Raw genomic sequence first — 12,318 nt, forward strand, 5'->3', positions numbered from 1 at the left:
ATTTTCATTGTTATTAATGGAGGTATGTAGAGATATACAGAAACCTTGAGACAGTTGTTTTTCTATTGCATACAGACTAGCAGTCCATTGGAAACAGAGGATGAAAGCATGAAGGTTAGATTGTAGAGGGTGGCAGTTCTTCATGCACTGCTTTTGTTAATCTTGATTTTTGTTTTGTTTTCAAAAATAAAAACATGGGAAACCGAGATCAAATGATGGTGGACAGGAAAGGTGACATCATCAGCCATAAAAACGCCAGAAGTGCCTGAACCCCCTCATTCAAGTCCAAAGGTGCTAGTTTCTTCAACAGCTGTCAGCAGCTTTTCATACAGCATAGAATATGAGGGGTAAGGTGGAAGATCCAAACGGTTGAAACATGTGTGTGCCCTGCAAAAGGAAAATATGCTACATGTTAAGCTTAATCTAAAAAAATTGAGAAAGCAAGAATTGAGAAAACAAGTTTCTACTAAGACTCAAGATATTCAAGTTCACTCAAAGTAAAATTTTTGAATTCCACCAAAATATGAGGTATTGAAATGTATGTGCACATACACATGAATACTTTATATAGAAGACACAAGCTAAGTATCAACATAACATCTGATATCCCTGCTTCAGATTTTGCAGGGATCTTGTAAGGATCTTGATGGAGAAGAATGCTGGAGGTCACCGAGGAGCTAGGATTTAGGGCCTGATAGAGAAGCTCATTATTATAATTTTGGTTGCTTCAAGATGTTTTTTAAAAATGGCACTCATCTGTACATCCAATATGAGCTTCCAATAAGTTTTGCACCAGTGGACAAACACAGTGCGATGGACTAAAGTGACAGAATGGGCTCAGCATATGTTTGCAGTGAGGCAGGCCTGACTGCTAAAAGACCATTCAGGGATCTGCTAACTGAGGAAGGAAGGCTGCTGAAAATATTACTGCAAATCAGCTGTTGGCCATCTGCTGCAAGTCTGGCCTTTAAATGTTATTTATTTGTAGTACCCCAGACAAAAGCAAAATATTCTGTGCAGAGCAAGATGCAAACTCAATGACCATCTCTTTCTCCAGTTTTACTGTTATATTTACCTGCCATTATATTTACATTGGCAGCACCTTTGAAAGAAGCTATGGAATGGGTTCCATGCGTGCCCTCACCTTGTTGCAGCTTTTCTGTCAGCAGCAATTAGACCCAGAGGCAGAGAGCACTTCACTGTGGGAGGTGCTATACAAATGTGGAGTAAAGAAACAGTCTCTGCCCCAACAGTTCAGCCATTTCAACAGACTGAGAAACTGCATGGCTCATTCAACAAATGGATGTGGGAGGGGTATATTTTCAGTAAAATTGTTTTAGTTTTTTTTTCAGTCAGCTTAGAGTTTTTTGTGATGATAGCAATATTTCTATTTCGTCTTGCTCACTGGGATAAATGTGAATTGACAAAACTTTACAGAAGTACATGTAGCCTCAATGGCTAGCAGCTTCTGGCCTGTAGTATTTTTAGAAGTCATGGAGTTGATTTACTTCTATCTCTTATATCTTCTATCTTGAACTTTAACTCAGTGGTATTTTGCTTACACTGAAGCAGCAAAACTGTCTTGGAGAAAATTACATGAAGCCATGCTAGTCATCTCTTAGGCCACCCACAAAGTGGGAGAGACATAACACTAGTAGATGGGCTGGCCTGAGACTTGCAGATTTAGAGAGAGAGTTTTATCAAGCACCAGTGGTGAATCACTAAAAGCAATCAGGCAACTGAAATAGCCAGAGGCATGTAGTCTTCACTGCATTACAGTATTTCAATTAGGAGAGATTTTACCATCCTTTTTGCCCTTCTGAATGAAGATTTGTTAGCTGGTTAGTCTCAGAAGAGAATACAATAAACAGAATTTGTGGAAATGAGCTGGGAATGCTTGAGTTAGTGAAAAAGGAACATTAATAAAGCCATTATTTAATTCATCTCTTGAAATTAAACATGTCAGCTTATGTGTATTACCCATGAGTAGCCCTGCACTGTTTATTGTTTAGCTCAACAATCTTTGGCAACATTTGTTTCTACAATCCATTGGCAGTATGTATCAACCACTGGGAGTTAATCAACAGAAGGATTTCTGTAGTCCATTCAGAACATGTTTACCACAGGCAGGACAACCCCATGCAGAGACAGATGGTCTGGAGGAGCTCAGTTGCTGGGCTCCAGAATTGGAAGTAGCCCAGCCATGGTGGCTCAGGTGTGAATTCTTCGAATGTAGTTTTGCAGAACCAGACCACTGTAGGGTACTTAACTGTGGCACATTTAACTGTTTGAGACAACAACATCCCACACATTGCTGTTGTGCATCCTATTGTGTGTACAGGTGTATCCACAGCCACTGACTCTGGTGTTTACTTTCTTGCAGACATTTATCTTGACTGATCATTCCCCATCTGATTTCACAGTGGTTATGAAACAACTTTGTAATGCTGTTGACTTTTAGTCATCCTTGACTTAGTCAAACTCAGATCAATTCCTTTTCTTGATATGAGGTTTACAGATGTGGGCTCTTCTGTAGAAGGTCTCAAGGAATTAATAGTGGGGAGCAAAGAAAGGAAAAAATGCTGACGTGTCTATAAACACAGAAACATTCTGCTAAGCAACACTCTTGTGTACTCCAGCTCAACAACTTCACAGAAAAAAAATCCTTGCACTTCAAAAAAAGGTCATCAAATTTGAAATGAAAATGACATTTCAGGAACACTATTCAGGTAAGGCTTACACTTCTATCTATTTATGGTGCAAACCACAATACATTGCTAAGGGCAAAACCTGAGTTCATATTCTGGTTTGTGAAACAAACATGGATCTACTGCAACTTCAGTGATGTCTTTGAAGCCCATTTAATCTTACATAAAGATGATTATGTGCAGAACTGTCTGGTTTTCATCATATAATTTGTGATACTGCAGTATACAGGGCAATTAAGAGTCAGCGATACTTTCCATAATGCCCACTGTTGTCTAACCAGGCTCCATCCTCCAAAGAGGTAAATTCCTCCTGAATTATGTTGGCTTCCTACTTCTGATCCCAGTAAGAGTGACTAGAGTAAACATAATCCAGAGAACACTTGCCACACATATTGGGGTGAAAACATTACATCAGCAGGGCAAGAAGTAGTCACAGGAAAGAGAAAATATTTCTTCCCTTGATTTAAGCCTCCTACCACACAAGCCTGCTGACATTTGAGAGGGTGTTCAGGGAATGTGAGGCCTGGAATAAGAATTAAATTGGTAAGAGCTTTTATAGGAAGGATTCTGGCTTTTCCAGAAGAGAAAGCAAGATAAAGTAATGTAAACCAACTCTGACCCTTATATGCCCTCATCTTCAGTAAGTTAAGCAGTAAATGGACCACTTAAAATTTCATTCTTCCTGGCAGTCTGTTTTTATTGTTTAGTATAGTTTTGGTGGGCTTGAACGTTTAATCTTGCTCATTTTTCATAGTGCTATGCTATTTCTTTTCTTCTAAGAATTATTTCTGAAAATTATGAGTATGAGCTTTTATGATTTTTGCATTCTTCTTTTCCTTGTCACTTCCTTTATTCCCCATAAAGATGAGTCCAAAGCCAGTAAAAGTGGGCACAGAACCCCCTCCTATCTTAATTATAGCTTGAAACTATCTTCTGAAGCAAGGCTTACATTCTAACATAATCATGCCTGCCATGCAGATACTGGGCAGCTCGCCTTTTCACCTTGCCTTTGTTAAGTGAACCCACAAACCCCTCTTTATCAATCAGAGAACCCACAAGTAGCAGATTTTGTTCCTTTTGCCTGTAGGAAGGAACACTTATATGCTGTCTGGGAATCTGTGTTTAATAGATGAATGTAGATTTGTAGCTGATATTGCTCTTGTTTTTGGAAAAAGAGGAAAGAGTAGATGGATGGGATATAAGTAAAGGTAAGAGACAGCAAAGCCCATGCACTCAGTCCATTGGGAAAGAAGGAAATAATGAAATAAACTTCTTTGTAGTCACACAATATATTTTAAAAAATTATTATATGGGATTCTGTGGTGATTAAATACTTGATCATCCAACAGACAGGAACAGAATTCTCTTACAAAAGATCAGATATTTACTAGCACTGGTAATCTGTAGCATATGTAACACACAGTACTACACTGCTGAATGAAAATATCTTCTGATTAAGGGGTAGCTGAAACGCAGCACTGTTGGGAAAAGTGACTTCATTGCATCAAATGTGATTATTTGAACCTCTGGGATACATACTGAGGTCCTTACTTACTTGATACTCAGACATAATCTTTGAGCTGGCAGTAGTTTTTGCCAGGTGAGGAGTGCAACCAGAAGGTGGGACAGTGGCATTTGTAGGCACTGAACACTTTTGTCAACTGAGGATTTAAAAAGACTGAACTGTTGCCTCCTCCAGCTATAGAAGAAAGCATTGCTAGTTCTTAGCACAGGTCTTTTTTGGGTCAGGAATTCTCCTCCCATGGTACCAAATGAAATTATGCTATTCCAGCTAGAAAACTAGCAGCTTTTCATTAATGTTTGGCGGGGAACAAGAATACATTCTTGTAGAACTACTACTAAAACTGATTCCATTTACAAACCTACATTACATGACCAGAAGAGGTAAAGAGAGGATTCTGGCTTCAGAATAGGCTATAGCTGCAATAATTCTCCAACTGTCTTTATTCAGGCAACCAGTTAAATGTGTAATGCCTTCATTTTGAGGTAAAGCTTTGCATATAATATAGGAAGAGTAAAACTCAGCCTTGAGGAACAAGTGATTGAACCCGCTATTTTATATGACAAGTTACACCAGTTTGAAAGAACCCATGATGCAGATTTACGCTGACAGATCTGCAAAGCTGCCAGTCTCTTTGGAACTTGCTTTAGGGTCTTTGTCTGGAGATTTGGGATTAGGGCAGCATCTCTGAGCTGTATGATGCCTTAGCTTTCTAATGCATGTGATCTTGAAAGTAAATATAGATAGGAATAATGTGTCTGGCACATGTGCATGTTCCAGAAATAAAATACTGGTGTAATCTTACTTTTCGTTGTCTTAGGTGAACATATTACAATACAATTACCCTGTATATGCAGGGAACAAGTCCACCAATTTAGAATAAAGTCACTCAATGTTCAACCTTCCTGAAAAAGTCTTGCTTATCCTCAGTATTTTCAAGAAGCACTCTAAGTGTCATGTATTATAGTTATTCTTTGAAAAGTGTTTTATTTTAGAAATCTACACTATGCCTTTTTTTTCTGGCCTTGCCATGTTGCTGTTGCAACAGTATTAACCTATCTAGTTTAGGTGTTAGCACATCTCTGCTCACTATAAGCAAATGGTAGTTGCACGCTTCATTGCCTAAGTGTAAGGACAGGATGTAAGGGAGATTTGCCTAACTACTTTAGCCATCTGAAGCAGAAGTAAGGGAACAGAGAAAGAGTCATGGACTCTCCTGATAGAGCTAAAAGTTCTCAACACTTTGTATAGCAGTTAAAGTGAAAAAGGAATTTGTTGTGGTTTATTGTAAAGTTAGTCACACTCATGTCACAGGGCTAAAAGGCTGACAGGATATGACATGACATTTTTAGCCTATAAGTCTTAAGTATGTAAATAAATCTAAATAAACATGGGCAAACCATAATCAGGTATTTAAAAACAAGTTTTAAATAGTACTCATTTAGTTGCTTAACTAAGGATTTAGGGAACCTCCAGGTTTAGCCTGTGTGTTTTATGCATTTCTTAGCACTGTGTATACTTGGCAGCACCCCATAGTTTTATAAAAATGCAGGCAATAATTCATGGGGATCAAGCTGTGTTTATTCCCCATGAGCAAGTTTTGCTTCTTTTTCCCCTGGCTAAAATGAATGCAGAGCTCTAAGACTTCTAACAAGTGCCACCAACTTTCACCTGGAAAGGAGGCCTCTTTCAGGGAGAGCAACTCATTCACAGATCAGCAGACAAACATAAAATCTCGAGATTAACTGAATCTGAGTCATAAGCAATGCCTAGGTTCACAAAGAAAGTTAAACAGAGCAGAAAGAGGCCAATTACCTTTTTAGAACTTGATGGGTCAGACCAGGGCATTTTCTGCGAATGCACCAAGGTTCACTCTCCCCTCTTGCCCCTTTGCATCCCAGAAGGAGTGCAAATAGAGCTCTGCAGAAATGCTGCAGAGTCTGTGACTGCTGGTTGCTGACTGTCTGCAGGCAGGAATGTCCTTGGTAAGCTCTGAAACCCTTACATAGAACCCAACTATAAATATATATACATATATATATGCATATATATTTACTGCAAAAGGAGGATCTGGACTACAAATAGCAAACTGTTGCTCTCAGGCTTTCTTACCACATTGCTGACTGAAGCTCAGAGGGTGTAAGTCATCTCACTGACCTTACATGTTTTTGTCTAGTTTTAAATCTCAGTGCCCACATCTAGCTTCATGTAGGCTCTAGCTCTCCATATAATGTCCGTAGAGTCCTTATGGTAGATGGACAGAAACCAAAATATACCAGCTGTGACTCAGATGAGCTATTTCAAAAGTCTGTGCTCAGGTGAGATGAACTGTTTCTTTGAAACCCTTACTCCCATTTCCTGACTTTAGAGGGAGTCCACATAAGATGTCAGCTCTGAACACCTTCTGATTTGGTGCCTTGGCTCCAGTTACCGCATCTCCCACTGCATAAACATGGGCTTGAGCAGGTTTGAACTGAGAGGGTGACCAGATTTGGACTTTGCCTGTCCAGAGAACTCCAGATGTTTGCTGAAGTCCATGCCTTGTGGTATGTTTCTGGGTAGACAATATGGAGAGCAAGTAATGAGAAAACTGGACCAGACCCTTTGTTAATTGACTGTCTGTCTATATTTGCAAGGTCTATCAGATGAAATTTTTGCTCTGTGCCATAAAAGTGGCCTCCTTTGGAGTGTAGCTGAAAGCAAATGATAAGAGCAGGAAGAAAGCATCCTCAGGATGGCAAATGTGATATAAAAGGGCCACTGTAGCAAAAGTATCTCAGAAGCACTGAAATGCTCTGTAATTCCAGTGGGGCAGAACCTCAGGCAACTGTCAGGACATTCAAGAAAAGGTGACTCACTTCAGTAAGGAAGGATGAGTGCTGGTCACCCATAAAGTGGTAAAGCAGAACTCAAAGCTGAAACCATCACTGGCTGTGCCATGGCTCTCTTGGGTGGCCTGAGGCAAGTTCACCCCTTTGTACCCCTGGCCCTTTGTCCTGAAAAGGAAGATGACCCCATCTTTCGGAATCACTGCCAAGTCTGTTGATTCTGTATGACATTATGGCTCATTTGCTCCTAGCTGGTTGAATAAACTAGATGCAACAAATTGGATACTATCACCACATGGTCTGAAGTTTCGTCACTATGCTTCTTCATTACAAAAAAGTGGAACCATCAGACTAAATGTAGGAATTACACTCAGGTCTTCAGCCAAAACTCAGAGACAGAATTTGGCTTTCATGTCTCTGTAAATTCACAAGTATTTTTACTAGCACTTTGGAAGTAAAGGGAACAGAATCAGTTAACAGGCTCCTGTCGATCTGAATATGTTTTGGAATCACAATTAAAGAATTAGGTTTGAACCTATGGAAATCTTAATCTTAACTATTTTGAAAGATTCCAAGTATTTTGAATTAAGCCTGCAAATTTAAAAGGCAGAAAAAGAAAACACTTTTCTCTGAATATAATTACAGAACAAAAAACCTGATAATTGTTTCTTTGTGGTTTTTTTCTTTAGGCGTCCTTACTGTATGCACTAACTGACAGAGAGATGCAACGAAGTACCAGGCCTATGTTTCTAACAGCAAATCTGGTACAAAGTAGTGGTTGGGACATACCTTGGGAGGGAGGTTATTTTCCCCCATTTCTCTATACAGAAGCGTCGCAGGCCATTGCTCCCTCGGAGAGCAGCAAAACCTTCATACGGCACGCTCGATGTTCCCGTGACAAACTGCAGCAATCGCAGCCTCTGCTCATTGTTAAACCTCTCCACGGCTGCCCAGAACCACCGTATCACTATGTGTCCATCATGGTAGCCTACACCAAGCAAGAGAAATAAAAATCACTCTCTCCTAACTGGGAAGAGCAACACTGAAAAATGTTCCCATAAGCATGAGGCAGTAGATCTCCTACTGGAAATATCCTGGCCTAACAATGTATCTTGTTCTTCATGAGCAGTAGGTCCCAGCTTCCATTTTGTCCTGGCTGTGGATACTGTAATATCACTAACTCATTTTAAACCCTGAAGCTCAAATATCTACTTGAGATTCTCACAAATCTCTTGGCAAGAACTGGGGTTACATGCATGAGATATTAAAGACCAACAGCAATATGCCACACAGTGTGAGTCTTAATAACCTAACAATTTCTGGTTCCCAAGCAAATTCTCTTTTGGATTGCAGTAGTGTTCGACATATGGAGTTTGCTGCCACAAGCCCTTCCCTGGCAAACTTCCCACCTGAGACCTCCGAGCCTTGGTTTGTGCCAGTGAGAGCCAGCATATACCAGGTTGAACCTGTTTCAAAAGTTAAATAGAAAAATGTAGGAGGAGAATAACATTGGGGACCCACTGTGCTTGTGGTAAACTGCATATTTCAAGGTAACGCAAAGGTTGAACAACGACTAGCAAAGACTGAAACCTTGTATTTCAGGAGAGGATATGTGAACCTCAGGAACTTTCCACTTGTGGTGCAGAACTGGTGGATTTCACATTTTTCCATCATCCAAGACAGCCTGGATAAATAATTGTTTAAAGCAAAACCAGACCAAGCAGTAGTGAAGTGAAAAAATCCAACTTGACATAGTTTAGGCTGAGGGGGCAGTTAAGCAAGATCTGTATGTTGTTGAAATGTAATTGGGAACTGTGAAATTCAGCTCCTGATTTCAACTCCCTGCTGAAGCCAGGAGGACTTGTGGAGCTACTTTCTGTGAGGCCAAGAGTTCAGTCACAGCCATCTTAGATGACCTGTAACTTTAAGAACTAATTGTGCAAATCCCTTTCAGTCTTTAATCATCAAAACTCCTGCTGAGTCTGCAGGAACTGAACAGATAAAATCTGGATAGAAATAGCAAAAGCAATTTCAGTAGTATAACACCACAACATCTGTTGATCCAAACGTAAGATCTTACTTTTTTATTTCAGGAGTTATCCTTCACAATAACTTCCTGGACATAATAGGGCATTTCCCTCAGGAAAGACAGAAGGAAAAGATGGAGCAAGACTTCCATATTTTAGACTGAAACAGTCAAGGTAGTAGTAAACAAGAGAAAGCAGTTTACCTCCACGATATTCTGTGTTGTTCCGCCAGTCATTGAGATCTATTTCTGCAGTGCCAGCTATAACTAGCTCCAATTCTCTGGCATCAAAAACAGAGACAAGCCTGGAGTCTACAACCTGGAACAAAAAACACTTGTAAGCATAGTTCAGACTGAAACTGACTGCCAGTTTAGACTGAATTTATGGTTCTGGTGGCCAGTTCTTTATCCTGACAAAGTTTTAACGTTTGCATTCACATGTTTGTGTATGATTAGGGAGGGGCAAAAACATATGACTACATGGGTTGGTCAGCAAAGCCACAGGTTTTCACCCAGTCCTTGTAACAGTTCTGCCAGAAAGATGTTCTCAGATCCAGGTCTTCAGCAAAGATAAATTGCAAAATCCAGGGACAGCAATGGAGCAGTATCCAGAATACCTCCAGCAAGATAACAGCTGGGATGACTGCACCCACAGACTGACCTTACTGGAACATATCCCTGAACATACAATGTGTTTCATCAGCTTTTCATCAAAGTGTACAATTCTTCACAATCTCTCTGTCAGGGACCCCTAACCCTAACCCAAAATCACAACACGGTAGAACAAAATTTGCAAATGCCTACTTCTTTAACTGTGGGAATGGAAAGCAGTGTTGTTCTTAACTCCTGATTATAAATAATGCTTTATAATATTCAGAAGACACATTTCTTTCCTTTCTCCTTTAATCCTAAACATGTTGCATCTAAGGTAGAGATCCGTCTGTAGGGATCCAATAACTCCAATTCCTTGTTGTTTGTGTCTGTTTAGCAGTTCTCTGGGATACCAATGAAGCACAGTTTAACCACGGCGCTACTCCCATTCAGATAAAGGAGGGATGACTGTGGAAGCATCACTTTATTACTTACTTCGTAGAAGCCACGGACCAGGGCCTCTGTTTGCTGAACCACTCCTCGCTCCACTCGCCACTTAACCATTCTCTCAATGTACTCCTTTTTGTTCTTTTCTGTCACTGCTGTATTTGCCCCTCCAGATTTCAACTCCCTCTCTGTCACCTACAGAACAAAGATAAACAGTGGTGTAGCATTGTATGGATCATGTTGTGTTTCAAACATGAGATCATCCAAGCAACAGTACAGGAAACAATAGGATGGAGAGGCAAATACAGTACTGGAATAGGCAGACTGCTTGCACAGATAAACAGTCACTGTGGGATTCAGAGTTTTTATATCAGCCATCCAAACCTGAGAGGAGTTTGTACTGTAAATAACTATTCCTTATTTTAAGCAAGAACTGCAGCATTTATTTGCATTTAAATAGTTTATTTAGTTGGCTTGGGTTACTAAGGTTTGAGATTGAGAGGCGAATCAAGGAATCAGTCTGATTCCTACCCCAGCAAGTACACATTCCTCCTCTCATGTGACAGAAAATTGTATTTGTCTTTCAATTACTTTCACATTCGTTCAGTGGATTTAAAAGGAATACTATGTTGTCCTTCTCTTCACTTTTCTGCTGCTATAACAATGATGTCCACCACAGACAGTAAATGAACTGTATGAATACATATTCATTACTAGTATTATTTACATTATTATGTATCTTTTAGCCCAACAGACAGCACATAGCATAGGCAGTATTTAGGTCACCTTACTTGAGGGACCTATTGCAATATTATGAATTAAGAAACATTGACTGAGTCATCTAATCAGTAGCTTTGTTGAGAAACAGAAAGAACAAGTAAAGCTGGATGGAAGGAGTTAGGAATTTTTAGTTGGTTCAGGTTAAAGTCCCAAACATAAATCACTGCATCACCATTATACAAGCAATGCTGCACTGTCCAGAAGGCAAGGCTCTGGCTCAGCTACCATGCTGTATTCTTCAAGGCTGTGAGGCATTAAGGTCTATCTGCCAATCCAAAGACTAAATGTTGTCTAGCTTTAAGCATGACTGTAAGTCTAGATGTTCAAAGTCTCCTGCAAGATTTCCCACAAACACCTAGAAAACTATTTATTTTTTTCAACTTCTCATTATCCATATAAATTCAGTATTAGTTACCTATGATTGGAAGCTAGCAATTAATAGCAATATGTCCCTATTTTGGGGGTTTTGTTCTCAAGGGCATTAACTGCAGCTGTGAGCTACAATTCAGAATCAGGCTCCAGAGTAGCAAGGAGACATTTCAACTGATCTAGCTCATTCCTTTTACCTCATGGGAACAATTGCCAGGGCTCAGAGACAGGCTGTATCCACAAGGAGAGCTCAGAGTAAGGCCTGATAGAGCACTTTCTACTGAGCAAACACATGAGAAAGTAATTTGGGTCACAAGCAACTGACATGTCTCTGTCTTATAAGTAAAATTCTCAAATTGTCATTCAGTCCCCACCAGTAAAAATGTGTAATTCTCTATTTGACCCTGTATCACTGCTGTTACAGAATGCTCCAGGTTCAAGTACACAGGAAGGCTGGAATTGACCCGGAGTAAATTCTACTTAATAAAGTACCAAGAAAGAGGATTTGGCCTGAAAGCCTAAGAACAAGCCTCAACACACATCAGAGATGAGACAAGAAAGAAAATATGAAAGCAGCAGTGACTGGTCCATAATAAGGTAATTGTGGAAGCAGGACAAAAGGGCTGCAACCATCTACTACACAGCTTCTCAAGGAGTCATTACATTTCTTGTTTCCCTTACCCAGCCCTTGAAATCCAGATTCCCAAATATTAGCAGAGCTCCCACTGTGATCTACACTTGCACATGTACCAAGCAAAGCAGTGTTCAGATGGCATTTAAGCGGTCAGATACTCTTGGCATGGAAGAATTTCCAACTAGGATCCATCTGTGAGCATAAAATGTGACTAATTTCTTTGTTATTTTGCTGTCAGCACTTAGCAAATTTCAAGATAAAAATCTTACTTTCACTCAGGGCTCTTGGATTCTGACATAATTCACAGTGAGAACCAACCTTTTCTCCCATCATTAGTTTTAGCAAGGTCAGTGTCCAATACATAGGAAATAAAGTACTAGACAACAGCATCAAAATCTGGCTTTTAGTGTTCT

The 12,318-nt window shown here is 39.9% G+C and overlaps 1 protein-coding gene across 1 annotated transcript in view; it reads right to left on the minus strand.

The window, feature by feature from the left end:
- Positions 1-275: 275 nt before the first annotated feature.
- Positions 276-12,318, minus strand: part of HECW1 (HECT, C2 and WW domain containing E3 ubiquitin protein ligase 1) — a 162,687-nt gene continuing 150,644 nt past the window's right edge. Inside the window, exons 24-27 of the mRNA XM_062510258.1 lie at positions 10,171-10,317; positions 9,289-9,403; positions 7,848-8,046; positions 276-387 (exon numbers count right to left, since the gene is read on the minus strand). Coding sequence (XP_062366242.1) covers positions 276-387; positions 7,848-8,046; positions 9,289-9,403; positions 10,171-10,317 — 573 coding nt within the window. The remainder of the gene's footprint in view (positions 388-7,847; positions 8,047-9,288; positions 9,404-10,170; positions 10,318-12,318) is intronic.

Source organism: Cinclus cinclus, chromosome 1 (genome assembly GCF_963662255.1).
Source record: "Cinclus cinclus chromosome 1, bCinCin1.1, whole genome shotgun sequence".
Taxonomy (NCBI): domain Eukaryota; kingdom Metazoa; phylum Chordata; class Aves; order Passeriformes; family Cinclidae; genus Cinclus; species Cinclus cinclus.